The sequence below is a fragment of the Myripristis murdjan genome, chromosome 13 (assembly GCF_902150065.1).
Source record: "Myripristis murdjan chromosome 13, fMyrMur1.1, whole genome shotgun sequence".
Classification (NCBI taxonomy): Eukaryota; Metazoa; Chordata; class Actinopteri; order Holocentriformes; family Holocentridae; genus Myripristis; species Myripristis murdjan.
The window spans coordinates 255051-274544 of record NC_043992.1 but is presented as its reverse complement, the minus strand read 5'-3'; the positions used below and the strand labels follow the sequence as shown (position 1 = coordinate 274544).

General features: G+C 40.1%; 1 protein-coding gene across 2 annotated transcripts in view; it reads left to right on the top strand.

The window, feature by feature from the left end:
• Window positions 1–19494, top strand: part of LOC115370001 (transmembrane protein 87A) — a 228921-nt gene that overhangs the window by 187762 nt on the left and 21665 nt on the right. For both annotated transcript variants that reach the window (XM_030066776.1, XM_030066778.1), the window contains 3 exons: window positions 3728–3831; window positions 4408–4481; window positions 9840–9901. In XM_030066776.1, coding sequence (XP_029922636.1) covers window positions 3728–3831; window positions 4408–4481; window positions 9840–9901 — 240 coding nt within the window. The remainder of the gene's footprint in view (window positions 1–3727; window positions 3832–4407; window positions 4482–9839; window positions 9902–19494) is intronic.

Here is a 19494-nt window from a genome sequence, read left to right as displayed (position 1 = left end):
CCCTGCCCCTCAGGGAAGGATCAGGGGTCCATTTCACAAAGCAGGTTTAGTGAAAACTCTGAGTCTGTTAACCCTGAAATGAGGGAAACTCTGAGTTTTCCGTTTCACAAAAAGAGGTAACTCAAAGCAGAGAAAGAGGGGTAACTCTAGCCTGTTTCACAGAGGGAGGTAACTTAAGCTTTCGGTCAGTTACCGCAGTAACAGACTCCATGAAACTAACCTGGTCGGGACCAGGTTTTTCTCATGTGTCCGCCCTCTTTCAGCCACACACGGTATTTAACATCCCTCATTCATTCAGTCAGCAGGCGAGTTTTGGCGTGGCATATTCGTTCTGCCAGCCTGGTCAGTAGGCCTTTATTAGAAGTCCATTAGTAGTTAGGTGGCGACTTTTTTCACGAACATGGCATGTCCTTTCCACAACGATCCCGTGGATGAAGGTGCAATGTTACTGCGCAAAGAATTAAATATTTGTTACCTGTTTGAACAATGCTTTTATATTTCATCTTAAGCTGCTGCCAAGTGCGCTCCTCCCCCGCGGGATTGCACCTAAATGAAATAAATTAATAGGCTACCATTCAAGCAGTTTTCTCCAGTAATATTATTGTGATTGCAACGGACTCCATTTAAACTTACGCATTGACCCGAGCAGCAGTGTTCTCCCACGTCGTCTCCCTCTCCTTAGCCGCTGCAGCGGTGTTGCAGTTTTTTGTTTGTTTGTTTGTTTAAAAAAAAAACATGTTCAAACTCGCTGTATGAATGCATTAAGATTTCAAATTCAACTGGGGTGAAAAACGCAGCCCGCCACTTCCCCGTTGCCATGGTAGCTCGTCAAATCGGGGCTCCATTGACACTGTCTTTTTACAGCTGTGGTGCACGCGCTTAACTCCAGGTGAAACTACTCCGAGTTGATCAAACTAACTCAAATCAGCTGTTCTGGAACCGAAAACTCAGAGTTTCCTATCTCAGAGTAGATCAACTCAGAGTTCGGGGTAAGACTCGGACTTTGTTGAACCTGCTTCGTGAAACGGACCCTGTTGTAATTGCATGAGTGGAATTAACAGAGATGTAACGTGGATTTTTTACCAACTCAAAATGGATAGCTGATGGATAACGTCATCTGAGAGCAGCCTCTTTGGTAAATGTCTATTCCCTGTTCGGGTTTACTTTATACTCTATTTGAATAGGGACAGAGCATATTCGTCATGTAATGAAAGTTGAATGTTAATCTCCGTGTTACTACAGCTGCTGTCGCCGACTTTTGCGATTGGTCATTTATCTTTAACACGAAGAAGATTCCAGTAAATTTCCACATGCCAACATGGATGCATTGATAGTGAAGGAAGGCTCCGACATTTCAAAAATAGATCAAACTGTGAAAAACAAATGGAGATGCGATGGGAAGCGATCGCACGGCAGAAAAGGTGCCATTCGTAAAGCGTGGTGCAGCGCATTGCGGGGGAATATGAACTGGCCTGAAAAAGAAAAATTCAGTCAAAAATATTTTTTTTTGCTTTAATCCCTGTCTAAAGAGCTCACAGAATTCGAGCATGGCTCTGTAATAGTAATGTAATAGGATGGCACTGTTACAACAAGTCCGTTTGTGAAATTTCTTCCCTCCTAGATATCACGATCAACTGTAAGTGGTAATATTGCAAAGTGGAAGCATTCAGGAACCACAGCAACTACGTAAAGTTACAGGGCAGGGTTGCTGAGTGCTGAGGAGCCTAGTGCAAAAAAGTGGCCAATGTCTGCTGTCTCAATAACTGCAGAGTACAAACCTCCTCTGTCATTAACATCAGCACAAAAACTGTGTGCTGAGAGCTTCATGGCATGGGTTTCCTTGGCTGAGCAGCCGTACGCAAGCCTTACATCACCAAGCACAATGCAAAGCAGTGGAAATGTGTTCTGTGGAGTGACGAATCGAGCTTCTCTATCTGGCAGTCTGATGGACGAGTCTGGGTTTGGCGAATGCCAGGAGAACATTCCCTGCCTGAATGCATTGTGCCAAATGTAAAGTTTGGTGGAGGACGGAAAATGCCATGCTCTTTGGAAAGGGGTGGATCAATGGAAAATATATTTGTAGATTTGTCTCTTTTTAAACATCCTGTGTAAAATACATCTGATAAACTTAAAAAACACCCAAAGCACACTGTTTTGCTGAAAAAATTAAAAAACTGTTCCATAGGGGAAAAAAGAAAAAAATGGGTGAGGGTGACTATCCCAAAAGGTTTGTCACCCTACCCTCTTTCTCCCCCAGACCTGAATGAAGATCTTGACTTTTCCCCTTTTCTTTAAGGTAAGGTAAGGTAGACTTTATTCATCCCCGAGGGGAAAATTCATTTATCACAGCAGCATAACATAAAGAGGAAACAGGACAGACAAATAATAAATAAATTACATGAAAAGCATAAAAGAAACTGTGCTCTGCTTGCTGGATAAAATAACATTAAAATAACATTAAAAAAGTATTCAGTGGTAAATAAAAAGATAAAAAAAAAACAGTGTAAAGTGCTATTGGTTAAAGTGCTACAGTGGATGGCTATGTGTCATGTGACTGACACTTGATTATGACAGTAGAAACAACAACAACCACCACAACAACAACAATAAGACTACATGGAGCTGTTAAAAAGTCTGGCTGCCATCGGGAAAAAAGACTTCCGGAAACGCTCTGTTTTACACAGGGGGTGTTTCAGTCTGCCGCTGCGGGAGCTTTCCAGGACCTCCACAGTCAACTCCAATGCCTGGTCGGTATGCGCATTGTAGTGGATCCAGCTTTGAGCACACCAGAGGTTGCAGGTGGTTCAGCATAATCCTCTCCATGATCTTTATTAGGTGTGAGGTTAGAGCCACTGGTCGGAAATGGTTGGGCTCTCTGGGGTGAGCTATCTTAGGTCCTGGAACCACACAGGGCGTCTTCCACAGGACTGGGACTCTGAGGGTCTCCTAGCTCCGATGCGCAGGCCTACAGCAGTCGTGGGCATACTCCATCTGGACCTGCTGCTTTGCTGGGGCGAAGCCTCCTCAGCTCTCTACACACCTGGGCTGCTGTGATTGTAGGCAGGGAGGGAGTCTCCTCAGTGCATCTGTCTGCTTGTAGTGGGGGGTGGGGAGCAGAAGAGGGTGTGGGGGGCGTGGTGATCAGAGGTGAGAGTGGGAGTGAGAGTGAGAGTGAGAAAAACAAATAACTAAGGTTTAATAATCTTTTTTTTTTTTTTTTTTGCATTGATTGTATGCTAGTAAAAAAAAATCTGAACACTACACAACACATCTACAGACAACCTGAGCACTGACAGAGGCTCGTTGCCTTTGGTCTTTGGAAGTGATTTGCTGAATGACTGACCAAGCTGTATTGTGTTTCTGTTAAATCAGGAAGTGGAAAATCCAGACTTTGTGCACACAATGGTATTTTGGGCACTGGCGACATCAGAGATGTCATTGTCTTGTGTGAATGTGTTTGATAAAATGGTGAGGTTAATATTATGAGATCACCACCTAGGATCAGTTCAGTATGAATAGGGCTTTTGTTGCTCTTTGTCTGGAAACTGTGGCCTTGATTCAGTCTCGAAACTCTGCAAGGGAGAATTTTGGAGCAGCAGAGAGGGAAACTTTAATTTTCCCTGCTGTGTAAGACAAAGTTCTTAGTTTCCCTAAGTTATCATCTCAAATTAATGTTTTATTATTATTTTTTTTTTAATTAAATCTCTCTCCCTCTCTATCTTTGTAGGACTGGAGGGAGCTGTGGATAGTCGATGCATTCTGGCGCTTCCTATTCTCCTTCATACTATTGGTCATCATGTTCCTGTGGCGACCGTCGGCCAATAACCAGAGGTTAGGTTCAGGGATCACAAAGGTGTGATTGTTTTAGCCACAATTCTGACCAAAGGCCAGTCGTAAAAATGACTTTGAAAGTGCAGTAATCAAAAATTTATCCATCAAACAAAATAGAAATTTAACATCGACTTATATTGAATTGTCTGTGATGTACGACGATATATTATGACCACTGTAGGGGGGAAAAATTTATTGAGTCAAGGGAAGCAGGGATAATATTTTGAGGAAAGAAATTAAATTTATGAGGAAAAAAATCTGAATAGGGCATAATTTTTCAGAGTTTTTTTCTCATAAATTGTGACTTTATAATCTCAGAATTTTTGATTTTTTTTTTCTAATTTTGGGGGAAATTTACCACTTGAATCTCAGAAAATATTTGACTTTTTTCTTGTAAATTTACAACTTTAATCCCTGAAATTCTGCTTTTTTTTCATGGAATATTACCTTCCAGCTCCATAATTTTTTTTTCTTCCTACAAAGGCCCTAATATGCCATCATTTATACACATATAAAATTTCTAATTCTTATGAAGGAGGCGCTTTAAAGCATGTGGTCTGTTTGTGTGTGTGTCAGATATGCCTTTAGCCCCCTAGTGGATGAAGAGAGTGAGGAAGAGGAGAAGGAGCCAATGATGAACGAGGCCTTCGGTGAGAACTTCCCCTTTTCCTTTCTTCTTTCCTCTTTACATCTACACAGAGAGCCATTTGTGTCAAATTAGTTTTACAATCATACTACTTGGCCAATTTATGGCAAGTAATTCACAGGGTTAATGTATAATTTTTTATGTAATAAGTCACAGTTTTCATGACACTGAAAGTTACTTTATGCTAATGGAACAATAGAAAATAAAAGCACATCAGGCAAATTAAAAGCTGATCATTGTATTTTCACCAAAGCAGATGTATTCTTTTCCCAAGTTTTATTTTTGAAATCAGAGTATGTTGTTAATTTTTTACTGACACATGCAGTAGAGAAAGCCATGAACATGAACATTTTACATGTTACCTTCTGTGAAGGTAACATGTAAAATGTACCTGTAGGTCACATTAGGCCCCTTTTGAGCTACATTGATAAGACGTACTGTCTGCATGCCACCAAGACCATAAGTCAGGGGCATGCCAGATAGAGGAAGACAAGACCAGGCTGGTTGACGCTTTTTCATGAACACAGAGCTGTTGACCTCTAACGTACTTAGGTAAAGATATCTCTTGAGATCTCCAGAGATCTCCTTCACTCTGAGAGTTGACCAAAACCTTGGCAATTTCCATCACACCTCCTCTCCTCCATGTTTGTCATTATTATTATTGTCTTATTTCTGTATTTATTGTTGTTCATTTTGAAGGATAAATGCCCATATTTATATATAATGCACATACTTTTTTTCCAAATTTCAAAGGCACATACTTTTTATTTCTTATTTCTTTTTCTTTTTCTTATAATTTACCGTATTTCCCCAATTAATCGCCCGGGCTTTTAATACGCAAAATCAACTTGGACCCCAGGCGTTTAAAAGAACCAGGCGGCTATTCACTGCAGGCCTTTATTTATTTTTGCACAGACCTGCACCTGCCATTATTGTGATGAAAGTTACTGTTCAACATATTTAGGCCAGACAAAAAAAATTCTGGGTTCCGGTTCCCGACCGAGTGTCCCATTTACCCCCGAGTCAGGTTATTTTATCGGTCTCTGTGTAAAAATAAAATTAAATGGGTTGTATTCGACTTCAGGTACCTAGCGCTGCGATGCGAGCCAGAGACACCTCCCTCTGCTAGTAATAACGCTAGACCTGTGTTGAAAAGATCGATCCTCCGATTTTGAATCGATCTTCATTTAAATTCCCATGGATCGATCTGTACGCCCAAAGATTGGTCTTTTAATATATACACTACTCACAAAAAGTTAGGGATATTTGGCTTTTTTGTGAAATTTATGGAAAATGTAAAATGTTCACGCTACAGTGATATTATATCATGAAAGTAGGGCATTTAAGTAGAAGCATACACTGGTGATTTCCTCATCTCAAACAAATTCTTGAAACAAAAGCCAACAACAGTGGTGGATATACCACAACAAAAAATGTCAGTGTCAATAACTTGTCATGTGCCCTTGAGCATCAATTACAGCTTGACAACGACGTCTCATGCTGTTCACAAGTCGAGTTATTGTCTGCTGAGGCATGGCATCCCACTCTTCTTGAAGGGCGGCCCTCAGGACATTGAGGTTCTGGGGTACAGAGCTCCGAGCCTCTACAGGGCGACTCAGCTGATCCCATAGGTTTTCTATGGGATTCAGGTCTGAGAAAGTGCAGGCCCCTCCATTTGAGGTACCCCAGTCTCCAGCAGCCATTCCCTAATGATACGACCTCGATGAGCTGGAGCATCAAACGCCTGATGTGAATTTTGCCGTTAAACTCCTTGTTAGAGAACAACAACTTCTGCAAAAAGTACTGAAACATTGAACAATTGGACATGTGCATTCAAAAGTTTACAGAAGGTCACATTAAGTTCACCTGTAAAGGTTATAATGCATTTTAGGTTCATCCTGAAATTTCACTCGAAAGCCAAATATCCCTAACTTTTTGTGAGTAGTGTATATATATAAATGCTGTTTTGTGTGGAATATGAACGTATGTCTAGGGAAAAGTACATGGAGAAAATTGGCAACATGTTGTCAACATCGACCCGTACAAAACACAAAGGAGCACAGAGGAGTAGACCTGTGTTGAAAAAATCGATCCTCCGATTTTGAATCGATCTTCATATAAATTCCCATGGATCGATCTTTACGCCCAAAGATCGATCTTTTAACATACAGTACAGGCCAAAAGTTTGGACACACCTTCTCATTCAATGCGTTTTCTTTATTTTCATGACTATTTACATTGTAGATTCTAACTGAAGGAATCAAAACTATGAATGAACACATGTGGAGTTATGTACTTAACAAAAAAAGGTGAAATAACTGAAAACATATTTTATATTCTAGTTTCTTCAAAATAGCCACCCTTTGCTCTGATTACTGCTTTGCACACTCTTGGCATTCTCTCCATGAGCTTCAAGAGGTAGTCACCTGAAATGGTTTTCCAACAGTCTTGAAGGAGTTCCCAGAGGTGTTTAGCACTTTTGGCCCCTTTGCCTTCACTCTGCGGTCCAGCTCACCCCAAACCATCTGGATTGGGTTCAGGTCCGGTGACAGTGGAGGCCAGGTCATCTGCCGCAGCACTCCATCACTCTCCTTCTTGGTCAAATAGCCCTTACACAGCCTGGAGGTGTGTTTGGGGTCATTGTCCTGTTGAAAAATAAATGATCGTCCAACTAAACGCAAACCGGATGGGATGGCATGTCGCTGCAGGATGCTGTGGTAGCCATGCTGGTTCAGTGTGCCTTCAATTTTGAATAAATCCCCAACAGTGTCACCAGCAAAACACCCCCACACCATCACACCTCCTCCTCCATGCTTCACAGTGGGAACCAGGCATGTGGAATCCATCCGTTCACCTTTTCTGCGTCTCACAAAGACACGGTGGTTGGAACCAAAGATCTCAAATTTGGACTCATCAGACCAAAGCACAGATTTCCACTGGTCTAATGTCCATTCCTTGTGTTTCTTGGCCCAAACAAATCTCTTCTGCTTGTTGCCTCTCCTTAGCAGTGGTTTCCTAGCAGCTATTTGACCATGAAGGCCTGATTGGCGCAGTCTCCTCTTAACAGCTGTTCTAGAGATGGGTCTGCTGCTAGAACTCTGTGTGGCATTTATCTGGTCTCTGATCTGAGCTGCTGTTAACTTGCGATTTCTGAGGCTGGTGACTCGGTTGAACTTGTCCTCAGAAGCAGAGGTGATTCTTGGTCTTCCTTTCCTGGGTCGGTCCTCATGTGTGCCAGTTTCGTTGGAGCGCTTGATGGTTTTTGCGACTCCATTTGGGGACACATTTAAAGTTTTTGCAATTTTCCGGACTGACTGACCTTCATTTCTTAAAGTAATGATGGCCACTCATTTTTCTTTAGTTAGCTGATTGGTTCTTGCCAAATATGAATTTTAACAGTTGTCCAATAGGGTTGTCGGCTGTGTAGTAACCTGACTTCTGCACAACACAACTGATGGTCCCAACCCCATTGATAAAGCAAGAAATTCCACTAATTAACCCTGATAAGGCACACCTGTGAAGTGAAAACCATTTCAGGTGACTACCTCTTGAAGCTCATCGAGAGAATGCCAAGAGTGTGCAAAGCAGTAATCAGAGCAAAGGGTGGCTATTTTGAAGAAACTAGAATATAAAACATGTTTTCAGTTATTTCACCTTTTTTTGTTAAGTACATAACTCCACATGTGTTCATTCATAGTTTTGATTCCTTCAGTGAGAATCTACAATGTAAATAGTCATGAAAATAAAGAAAACGCATTGAATGAGAAGGTGTGTCCAAACTTTTGGCCTGTACTGTATATATATATATATATATAAATGCTGTTTTTGTGTGGAATATGAATGTATGTCTGGGGAAAATTACATGGAGGGAAGCAAATCTGGGTGGCACAACCCCTCCAGTCGTTTCACCTGCACCTGCACCACCAAGAAAAAAAAATTACAACACCTACACCGGCACCGTACGAGTCCAAAAGGCAAAGAAACTTTCCAGGCTACAGCAGCGCACTGTCATAGATTGTGTAACAAAGCGAAGAGTTGCCACTCCTCTCTATTTTCACTGGCTAACAGCAGCTCACTGGTTTAGCTCGTCTATTCAGAGAAGCGGTATCACTTTGGCTTATTTTTTTTTTGACTTATCTATGTTATCACATGCATACTACTGCTCATTCATTGGTAGTTGAATAGTTAGGTCTGTTTTATAAGTAATTTACATTTTTAAAACAATTAATAATTTAACATATTGTTAAATTATCTGAGTCACGCTTACTGGTAAACATCTACTCCTTCAAGGTAATTTATTATGTTCTACAACTCATAAACATACACTAACACAACATACCAAGTGTTTGAGCATCATATCTCCTCTGGGCTACAAAAAGTGGTCTTAGCCATTTTTACCAGTCTTACAGCCATTTTAATTATCAATACCTATATTAATTTGTTGTCAAATGACACAATATAATACCAGTATTAATGTGTTGCATAACTAGACAGGCATGTAATTCAGTAACAGCTCAAAATGCTTTTTAATAAAACTAACCAAATCAATATCGTATCAAATCGGATCGATTCGGATCGGCAATATCGGATCGGATCGAATCGTGATAATCGATTCTGAATCTTGTGAATCGGAATCAAATCGATTCTTGAAATTTGAATCGATACCCAGCACTAAATAACGCTGCTGCATCCGTTAAAAAGGTGGTAACTTATGCAAATATTGAATTAATTATATTTAAAAAGCAACCCATGCATCGCTTCAGAAAATAAAAAAAGAATAAAATAAAATAAAATCCCTACCTACCCATCCTTTCCATGAATAAATAAAATAAAATAAATCCCTCCTACCCATCCTTAAAATGCTAAATAAAATAAAAAATAAAATAAAATAAATTCCCTACCTATTCATGCCCTTAAATGACAAGGAACCGGAACCCAACGTTTTTTTTTTTTTTTGTTTGCCCTTGTAGTCGGTCGATTTAAGATTACGGTACACCCTTTTTTTCTAACGTTAGCTAGCTCTCTTATTTTGACAGAAAATGGAAGTGCCACACAGTTTTTGTGCGGCTAACTGTTTACTAATGCAAAAATAAGGTGAATAGGCTTATTTTGGGTTACCTCAGTATAATGCAAATAATCGCCCCGGCGGTTATTCGGGTGGGCGTTTAATACGCAAAATGGATGCAGACCCCAGGCGTTTAAAAGAACCAGGCGGCTATTTGCGGCTGGGCGATGAATTGGTGAAATACGGTAATTGCTCTCTGGACAATTAGAGTTTCCCTTCAGGAAACTGGGTCAGTTACAGATACTCCCGTAAAGTATTTCTGATTCTGATTCTGACTCTGATTGTGTATGTCTGCAGAAGGGATGAAAATGAGGGGCACAAAGGGCGAGATCAATGGCACGGCCAAACCCAGCAAGGTGGTAAGTCACAACTCTGTTTTTTTTGTTGAGGAGACAGAGAAAATATATTTTTTAGACTAGGGAGTTTAAAAAAAAAAATCTTCATTTCCAAGGAAAACCATGGTTTGATTCCTCACCATACAATCGATTCCAGAAATGTTGATTCCCTACGAGCTCATTTAAAGCTTAGCCAAGCAACTTTGGAATTAGCAAGATTTTGAAAATAAATAGCAATCATTAATCAGCCCTGCCCCTCTCTGTTCCTGTAATCCTGATTGGTGAGAAATGAACAAGAATTTTGACATCTCCAATCATTACAGAATAAGAATAAAGCACCTAAGTTATTCCTCTTCAAAAAGTTCACCTCACAGACTGACAGTTTTATTATTTTTTTTAGTATTTATAAGATTGATTAGTCTTTATATATCTTTAATTCACATAGAAAAGCAATTGGGGGTTACGCTTTCTTTTTTTTTTTTTCAAAGATTATTTTTTTGGCATTTCTGCTTTATTTGACATTCACAGTAGAGATAGACAGGAAGGGCAGGAGAGAGAAAGGGAACGACGTGCAGCAAAAGACCTAAGGTCGGATTCGAACCCCGGTCGCTGCGATCAGGACTAAGCCCTGGTACATGGTGTGTGCGCTTTACCGGTGAGCCACCGGGGCACCCCAGGGGGTTACGCTTTCTAATGCATTTATGTACATGAATATCTACCATGTTATATTTATCATGTTCAAAATAAGTAATGACATTGTTACATTCAATTTAACAATTTGACTAGTTTTACCTGATATACATTCTTTCATTTGGGTCCAAAAAAAGTAATTGAATGTATGCAATAGTAATCTTGATTGGTGAGAAAAAAGCAAGAAATTTGACATCTCTCTGCAGCTCCCTGTTGCTAGGCAGACTTGAGCCACTACATCCCATTTAAAATCCCCATGAAATGACCTGGCATGACTTCTGCTTCCTATCTTAAATAGTGACATCATCATGCACTAGTGGATATAGTATAAAATAAATTTTCAACCAATGATGTGTTTGTCCTTATTAATGTAATTTTACTTACTGACAAATTCTACATTCACAAATGTAAATTTACAGACAAAAAATCTCAGTTCTTTGTATTTTTGAAGGAAATGCTACAATACCTGTCAGCAGTTTCTTCCTCACAAAAAAACACTATCAAAACAATGAATGTTTTCAATCATGTTCAGTCAAGTGTTTAAGTGAGTCTATTGTAATACACTGGCGTTTTTATTTAGTTATTTACAGTGTATTCAGAAAGTATCCAGACCTCCTTCACTTTTTTTCACTTTTGTTATGTTGCAACCTGATGCTTCAATCTTTTAAATTCATTTCTTTCTCGCATTAATCTCCACTGAGTACCCTATAATGACAAAGAGAAAACAGAATTTTAGATCACACTGTCACATTATCACATTGCTATAAGTATTCAGACCCTTTCCAACAGCACTTGAAATTTAGCTCAGGTGCCTTCTATTTCTCTTGATCATTGCTGAGATGTTTCTACACCTTTATTAGAGTCAACCTGTGGTAATTGATTGGATATGATTTGGAAAGGCACACACCTCTCTATAGATGGCCTCACAGCTAGAGTTCTCATACTCTGCCCGAACCCAACCCAACCCGACATTTTCGGCTCGGGTCAGGCCTAAAATTTACGTGAATTGGGCGGGTCGGGTCGGGTCGGGTCGGGCTTCGGGTTCTGTGGGGGATTTTTTTTTTTTAAATAAAAAAATAGAATTATGTGTTGTGTTATTGATTATGACATTTCATTTTTATGTGACTGGTGGAGAGAGTGAGAGACTGGATTGGATTTGGAGGCTAAACTTTGAGTGACACACAACCAGCTGTGCGAGCGCAGTGCAAACAACTGAGAGAGAGTTGCAGCAGTATCCCGCTGTGCTGGCAGACTCAGCAGAGTCGTAAATCAGACAGTGACGGAGTGGCCAATTTCTCCACCAATTTAGCCATTCAATCTACAAGCCCACTGAAGTCTTCAAAGTATCACAATCCAGTTCCGCTGGCCCTGGAGGACAAGAGGTGAGTCGGAAACTCAGAATGATGTTATGTAGGCTCAGGGGTTAGAATAAAATCTCTAATTTATACAGCGCTTTTCTGAGTACCCAAAGACACTTTACAACAGAGAAGTAGAGAACGGAGAAATTAATAGCCTACTTTTATGTTTTATGAACAACTGAACATTTGAAGCTGCCTTTCGCCAACTATTATGTCCGTTCTCTCACTGCAACTAGAATTTGGGCCACCGGCGCTGCTAAATAATGGCGAATTTGGCGATTTTTTTTTTTCGGGCTTTACCGGGCTGTCGGAACTGAAGTTCAGCTAATTAGTCGGGTAGGGTAGGGCCTCGGGCTGGCCCAGTTGGGCCCGGTTCGGGTCGGGTCTTAATTTTCAGGTCCGATAAGAACTCTACTCACAGCTGACAATGCATATCAGAGCAAAAACCAAGCCATGAGGTCAAAGGAACTGCCTGCTGAGCTCAGAGACAGGATTGTTGCAAGTCACAGATCTGGGGAAAGCTACAAAAAACTTTATGCTGTTCCCAAGAGCACAGTTGCATAACCCTCCATAACTCTCAAATGGAAGAAGTTTGGCATGACCAGGACTGTTCCAAGAGCTAGTAGTTAGTAAGAACAGGTTACTAAGAACCCAATGGTCACTTTGACTGAGCTCCAGAGATCATGTGTGGAGATGAGACAAAGTTCCAGAAGGACAACCATCACTGTGGCCCTTCACCAATCTTAGCTTTATGGCAGTGTGGCTAGATGGAAGCCTCTCCTCAGTACAAAACACATGAAAGCCTGTTTGGAGTTTGCAAAAAAGCATTTGAAGGACTCTTGGAATGTGAGAAACAAGATTCTCTGGTCTGATGAAACCAAGATTGAACTGTTTGGCCTCTATTCCAAACATTATGTCTGGAGGAAAGCAGGCACCGTTCATCACCTGCCCAATACCATCCCAACAGTGAAGCATGGTGGTGGTATCAACACACTGTGAGGGTGTTTTTCAACAGCAGGGACTGGGAGACTGGTCAGGGTTGAGGGAAAGCTGAATGGAGCAAAGTACCGAGATATCCTCAATGAAAACCTGTTCCACATGTCAGTGACCCCAAGCACACATCCCAGACAACACAGGAGTGGTTTAGGGACAACTCTGTGAATGTGGCCCAGCCAGAGCCCTGACTTGAACACTATCCAACATCTCTGGCAAGACCTGAAAATGAAAATCATCCCTTTCTTGTGAATGGTAGTCATATTGGTGGACCAATCAAGTCTGTCGTTGAGGTAGACTCCCAGGTATTTGTAGCAGCTGACCGACTCCACATCACAGCCCCTGATACAGACTGGATCAGGTGGGCTCCTTTTCTTCCGAAAGTCTAATACCATTTCTTTTGACTTGTCCACGTTTAAGTGGAGGTGGTTTTTCGCACATCAGTCAAAAAAACGGTCCACCAGGCCCCTGTATTCTCCCTCCTGCTCCCCCTCTACACAACCCATCACAACAGTGTCATCTGAGAATTTCTGCAGATGACATGACTCCGAGATGTAGCTGAAGTCTGATGTGTAGAGGATGAACAGAAAGGGGGACAGCACAGTCCCCTGAGGAGCCCCGATGTTACACACCAGACGGTCAGACCCGCAGTTCTGTAACCTCACAGACTGCAGTCTGCCCGTCAGGTAATCCTCAATCCAACGGATCATAGGGGCATCCACCTGCATGACCTCCTGCTTCTCACTCAGCAGTTCAGGCTTGATAGTGTTAAAGGCACTGGAAAAGTCAAAGAATGTCATCCTCACTGAACAGTTTGGCCTGTCAAGATGGGCATAGGCTCTCTGCAACAGGAAAATGATGGCATCCTCAACACCAACATGTGGCCAATATCCGAACTGCAGGGGATCTAATGAAGAGCTCACTAGTGGTCTGAGGTGTTCCAGTATAAATCTCTCCATGACCTTCATCACATGTGACGTTAAAGCTATGGGCCTGTAGTTGTTGTGAGTTTTGGGGCGCCCTCTCTTGGGCACTGGCACAAGGCATGATGTTTTCCATAGCAGTGGGACTCTCCTGAGATGCAGGCTCATGTTGAAGAGCTGACTGAGTACTCCACATAACTGCTCAGCACAGGCCTTCAGTATGTGGGGACTGATGCCATCAGGTCCTGCTGATTTACCCAGGTGAAGCCTCGCAAGCTGTCTCTTCACCTGCTCAGCTGTGATATGTAATCCAGATGCATCTTGGTCTGCATTGGGTCCCTGTAAGTGGGTAGTGAGGTGGGTAGGAGGGCAGTTCTGTGACCATCTGGATAGATGGGGTGGGGACAGAGTCAAACCTATTAAAAAATTGGTTCAGTTCATCAGCCCACTCTAGATTTCCCTCCACACCACCACCTTTCTTCCAAAAGCCAGTAATCTCTCTCATTCCACTCCAGACATCTTTAATTCTGTTTCTCTGAAGTTTCATCTCTAACTTCCACAGAAACTGATGTAATCAGTGATACAGTCTGTTAGGCCATTAATGTCATCACCATGTGGTTTATAAAAAGCACTCCAATCAGTGGTTTCCAAAGCACTCCGCAGTGTCTCCATGGCTTCTTGAGACCATTTCCTCACTGTTTTAATAATCACTGGTTGCTGCTGTACAACTGGCTTATATGATGGTATGAGCAGAACTAAATTATGGTCGGATTTGCCCAGTGGGGGGAGTGCAGTGGAGCTATAAGCATTTTCCACATTTGCATATAAGAGATCTAAAGTCTTATTTTCTCTGGTAGTGCATTTAACAAACTGGTGGAAGGTGGGAAGTGTCGTAGCCAAGGAGACATGGTTGAAGTCGCCAGAGATTACAATGAATACAGTGTGATGTTTAGTCTTTTTAACAGATTTATAAAAAAAAAAAAAAATCTAAAATTCTGTTTTCACTTTGTCATTATGGGGGTCATTCTATAATTTTGGGACATTTTGAGTTTCAGAATTTTTGAAAAAAAAGGTTAATGTTTTCCAATATAAATATTTTTCCCTGACAAAGAAGTGTTTAAATGTTATGTTTTTAGTAATTGGCATGCTCCAGCATTATTGATTTCAGATATTTATTAAATAAAAGGAGATATTAACTGATTATTTCGTCAACTATGCTACAGACAAAAAGTGTCAAATTGTAACTTTGGATAAATGCCAGATATTAAAACAACCACAATTCCTGGTAGAATATGTGTCCATTTACCAATATTTTAAATTTTAATTGCCAATTAAAAAAGAAATCAAACTTTTTTTTTGCTTTTGAACTCCTAATTTCACAGAATGCAATCAATGGTCTACATATTTTCTTTAAAAACTTTTGAAATCCAAGGTAATTTTGTTGAAAAAAAAAGTATACAGCATGACATACTTCTCTGCCACAGAGTTTCTACTTATTTGCTTTGGTTTTAGGAAACAATTGAATTTTTTTTTTTTTTTTTTTTTTATCGCATATTACATAATATTAACTTAGTTGACAGTGTGGTATCATAGTTGACTAAAGTAACAGAGTTGACTGGGCATTAAAAAAAATCAATCATCATAATCATAATGAAAATTGCAGGCAGATAGAGTGTGTCACATGACCTAGAGTGGAGAGCAGAGCAGAGCACACCAGAGTCAAAACTGTTAAACAAGTCTTCACAGCGGCCACAAACTTGTTCAAATCTACACCAAAATATCATAGTTTTGTAGGAATTTTCGTTCTCTCTCCATCGGCATAATTTTCAAAGCCGTCAGACTTTTACTTTAGACTGCAGGGGCCTAATTAGTGTCAGCCTCTGCCCACCAAACTCCATGGGAAAAAACAAGGTTTTGGTTTTGGCCACTCCGACTTTGAGGGCTAATAAAATCCAAACGAATCGAGTAATGACGGAGTCCTGAGCAACTTTTGTTAAGCACTGTGTCCTCTGTCATGTATTAAATTTTCAAGCCGATTCCATGAACGCCCTGGGAGGAGATAGATTTTCTGCAAAGTGAAAATTTGGGAGAGAACATGACTTTGAAATGCAAATTGCGGAGTTCCTGTTGATTTTAGGTGGGGGTGTCAGCGCGTGATTGGTAGGGCTTGATGAGATCTACGTTTCGGCTTTGGTTTGGTCTTTCTATCACATTCCTGTGGGCTGTAGCAGCTGCCTTTGCGTCCCTAGGTGGCACTAGCAAGCCCATTTTTGGACTTAGGGGGTTCGATTTTTGAATTTATTGAATTTTTCGCCAGACCTGATATACGTGCCGAATTTGGTGAGTTTTTGAGCATGTTTAGGGGTTCAAATTAAGCGCCAAAGAGACGTAATAATAAAAACAAAGAAAAAGAAGGAGAAAGAAACGCCCTCTTCCAGAGAGGCGAGGGCCCTAAAAATAAGACAAAAGAAACCGTACAATAACAATAGGGCTCTCTTCCAGAGAGGCGAGGGCCCTAAATATAGTGTATGTCACCCTTAGTCAACTCAGTTACCTTTCAAGGGTAACATAGTTGATGGGTAACATAGTTGACATTTTTGCTGTTTTCAGGCATTAAATCAACATGACTGCTTCCAATCAAATACCACATGGCATTTTTGAGAATGATTTTCTTAAACTATTACAGAAATAATTAAGTCAAATATTATTAAACATAATTTAATAATGATATTCGTGTAACACTGTTGACATTTGCTAAATGCTTCCTTGACTCAGACACTACTTTGTAAGAAATATTTAAGAAAAGGCAGAAAGAACATACCATGCAGCCTGCTGAGTGTCCTCTTGAGGATGAAATGACATCACAAGGTGAAGGTCATAGGATTTGGGTAAGCCAGACCTTATTGGGAGGGGTTTTTTAATGGGTAACTTAGTTGACAGTGATTTCGGGGACACACATTCAGAATGTTATTTTGCATTTAATATTTTATATATTGACACAAAATTTTTATCTGTCATCATTGTCTCTACTTAATGAATGGGAAATTATCAAAATAAAAAGTAAATAAGTGCTTTTCATTGTTTTTTGGCAAATTAGAAGTTGGTTGTGATTAAAAAAGGACATAGGGAAAATGTAGATTGTAGTGACATAGCCATTTTTTAATTAATAAATGCCTGTTTCTACAATAAATAATCATTGTATTTGTGAAAACATGACCAACTGTCAATATAAAAATGATTTTTACTAAAGTTTTACTAAAAATTCATGCAAGATACAGTATATCCCAGGGACGTAAGATGTCCCAAAATTATAGAAGACCCATGGGGTACTGAGTGTATATTAATGAGAGAAAAAATGAATTTAAAAAAGGCTGCAACATAACAAAAGTGAAAAAAGTGAGGGGGATTTTATTTATTTTTTTCTTACTCATTTTTTTCTTCTCTTTTTTGCTAGTTTTTGCAACCACATCTGCCTTTAGGGATTAATAAAATATTTCTGATTTTGATTTTTGCCCTACTTTTTGGTTTGTGCTTCAGCTGTTTGTAAGCAATGCTTTTGTCTTCTTTGTATATTCATGATTTGAAATAAATATTTACTTAGCTTAAAAAAAATCAATAAAACCTTCACAGATCTTTAAACATCCTCTTTAATCCACCTACCCACAATTTTATTCAAAAAGAAATGATTTTATTAAAAAAGAAATTGACAGCAGCAAGTACTGTGGTATTGAAATGCTCGACTTGCAAAAAGCATTCAACACAGAGAGCTATCAGATATTGCTGTATAAATTAAAGGCAATGGGCTTTCATAGGGCGGCTTCAAATTGGATACAGTCATATATTTGTGAGAGAGTTCAAATGGTAGATGTAGGAGGTATGCTCTCATATCCCAAAAACCTTACCTGTGGAGAGCCTCAAGAAAGTACACTTGGTACTTTATTGTTTTTATTGCATATAAACGACCTGGAGGTCATTGTTTGTGTCTTTTATGTTTGTATGCGGATTATTCAGCTCTGCTGGTAACTGGAGAATACTTAAGAACCATGAGAATATCACTTAGTCAAGAACTCCAAAAAGTAAGAAGCTGGTGATGAGTTATCCCTACACTTAGGCAAATCTGAATGTATGGTTTTTGGAACAAAGTATAAATTAAGGGACCAACTGATTAAGTTCATTTTGTCTTCTGTTGCGATAAACAAGGGTTTTCTTCTATTCAGACAAATGAAGAGAATGAGCTGTTCATACCTGCTTGACTGTTTCGACTGTGGCTCCAGTCTTCCTCAGAAGCGTCATCCGATGTATTGCTGACATGTCATTTATCAGCTGTCGGGCCGGCCACACCCCCCTCTCCTTAGGTGGTCTTTGGAGCACGGAATCCCAGGTGTGCGAGAGGGTGTATTCCCCCTCGTCCCGGTTGATGGTGCCGTTAGCCCACTTCCTGATCTCTGTAGCCTCTTTTATCCAACGTTTGAATTTGTTGGTTTCTGATGTGATGATTTTCCCATTGTCCCAGTCCATGATGTGGTTGTTTCTCCTGCAGTGATCTGTTTAAAAATTTAAAAGAAAAATTTAAAATCAGCCATAACAGATCATGATAATGTTAGATTACATTCATCACTAAAGATTACATTCATCACTAAAGTGTGTTCCAAACACTTTAGCAGTGAGTGTTTTGTGCGACATGAAGAGCTGAACATTTCACAGAAGTATTTTCCAGTGAGCTTAAAATATTTGATTAGCTACTGCTGAGCTTAACTTTAGTGAGCTTAACGTTACTGAGTTAACCAGAACATTTCTGAGGTTGGGTGAAAACACAGCAGAACAGTTAATCTTATATTACAAGCTTAATTACAACCAGTGCGTTGAACTTCCAGACTTTAATATATGTGTCCATGATGTTTGTTGATATTTCAGAATTAATTTATGCCGACCCAAATGTATCATGTAATCAGATGAGAATGAGAATTTGGGAAAAGTTGGTCACAAGCATGCGTAGCAAATTTTTTTGGGGGGCCACCGTGCACTACGACATTTATTTTCATCAATTTTTGTACTTAAAGAAAAATGAGTATTTACAGCCATTTCCCCAGTTTTGTAACTTATAGTCCTAACCCCAACCAATAAAAAATGAGCATAGAAATAAAACAGTGTCTGGCCACCAGAGGTATCACTGACCATGTGATCAAAGACGGCAACCTCACTATTTTCAACAATGTGGACAGGATTGAGTCAGTGAGTGTGTCAGTCAGTGAGGGATATTCAGTCTTCCAGTGCAGTCCCCTACAGCAAGAATCCGACTTTGTGAAAAGATAAGTACAGTTTGTTAGTTTGTTTGTTTGTTTGTACTGTTTATTCCGAATATGCAAATAGTACAAATAATACAAGGCTTCCAGATTGCTACTAAACAACACATGTGGAGTTATGTACTTAACAAAAAAAGGTGAAATAACTGAAAACATGTTTTATATTGTAGTTTCTTCAAAATAGCCACCCTTTGCTCTGATTACTGCTTTGCACACTCTTGGCATTCTCTCGATGAGCTTCAAGAGGTAGTCACCTGAAATGGTTTTCCAACCGTCTTGAAGGAGTTCCCAGAGGTGTTTAGCACTTGTTGGCCCCTTTGCCTTCACTCTGCGGTCCAGCTCACCCCAAA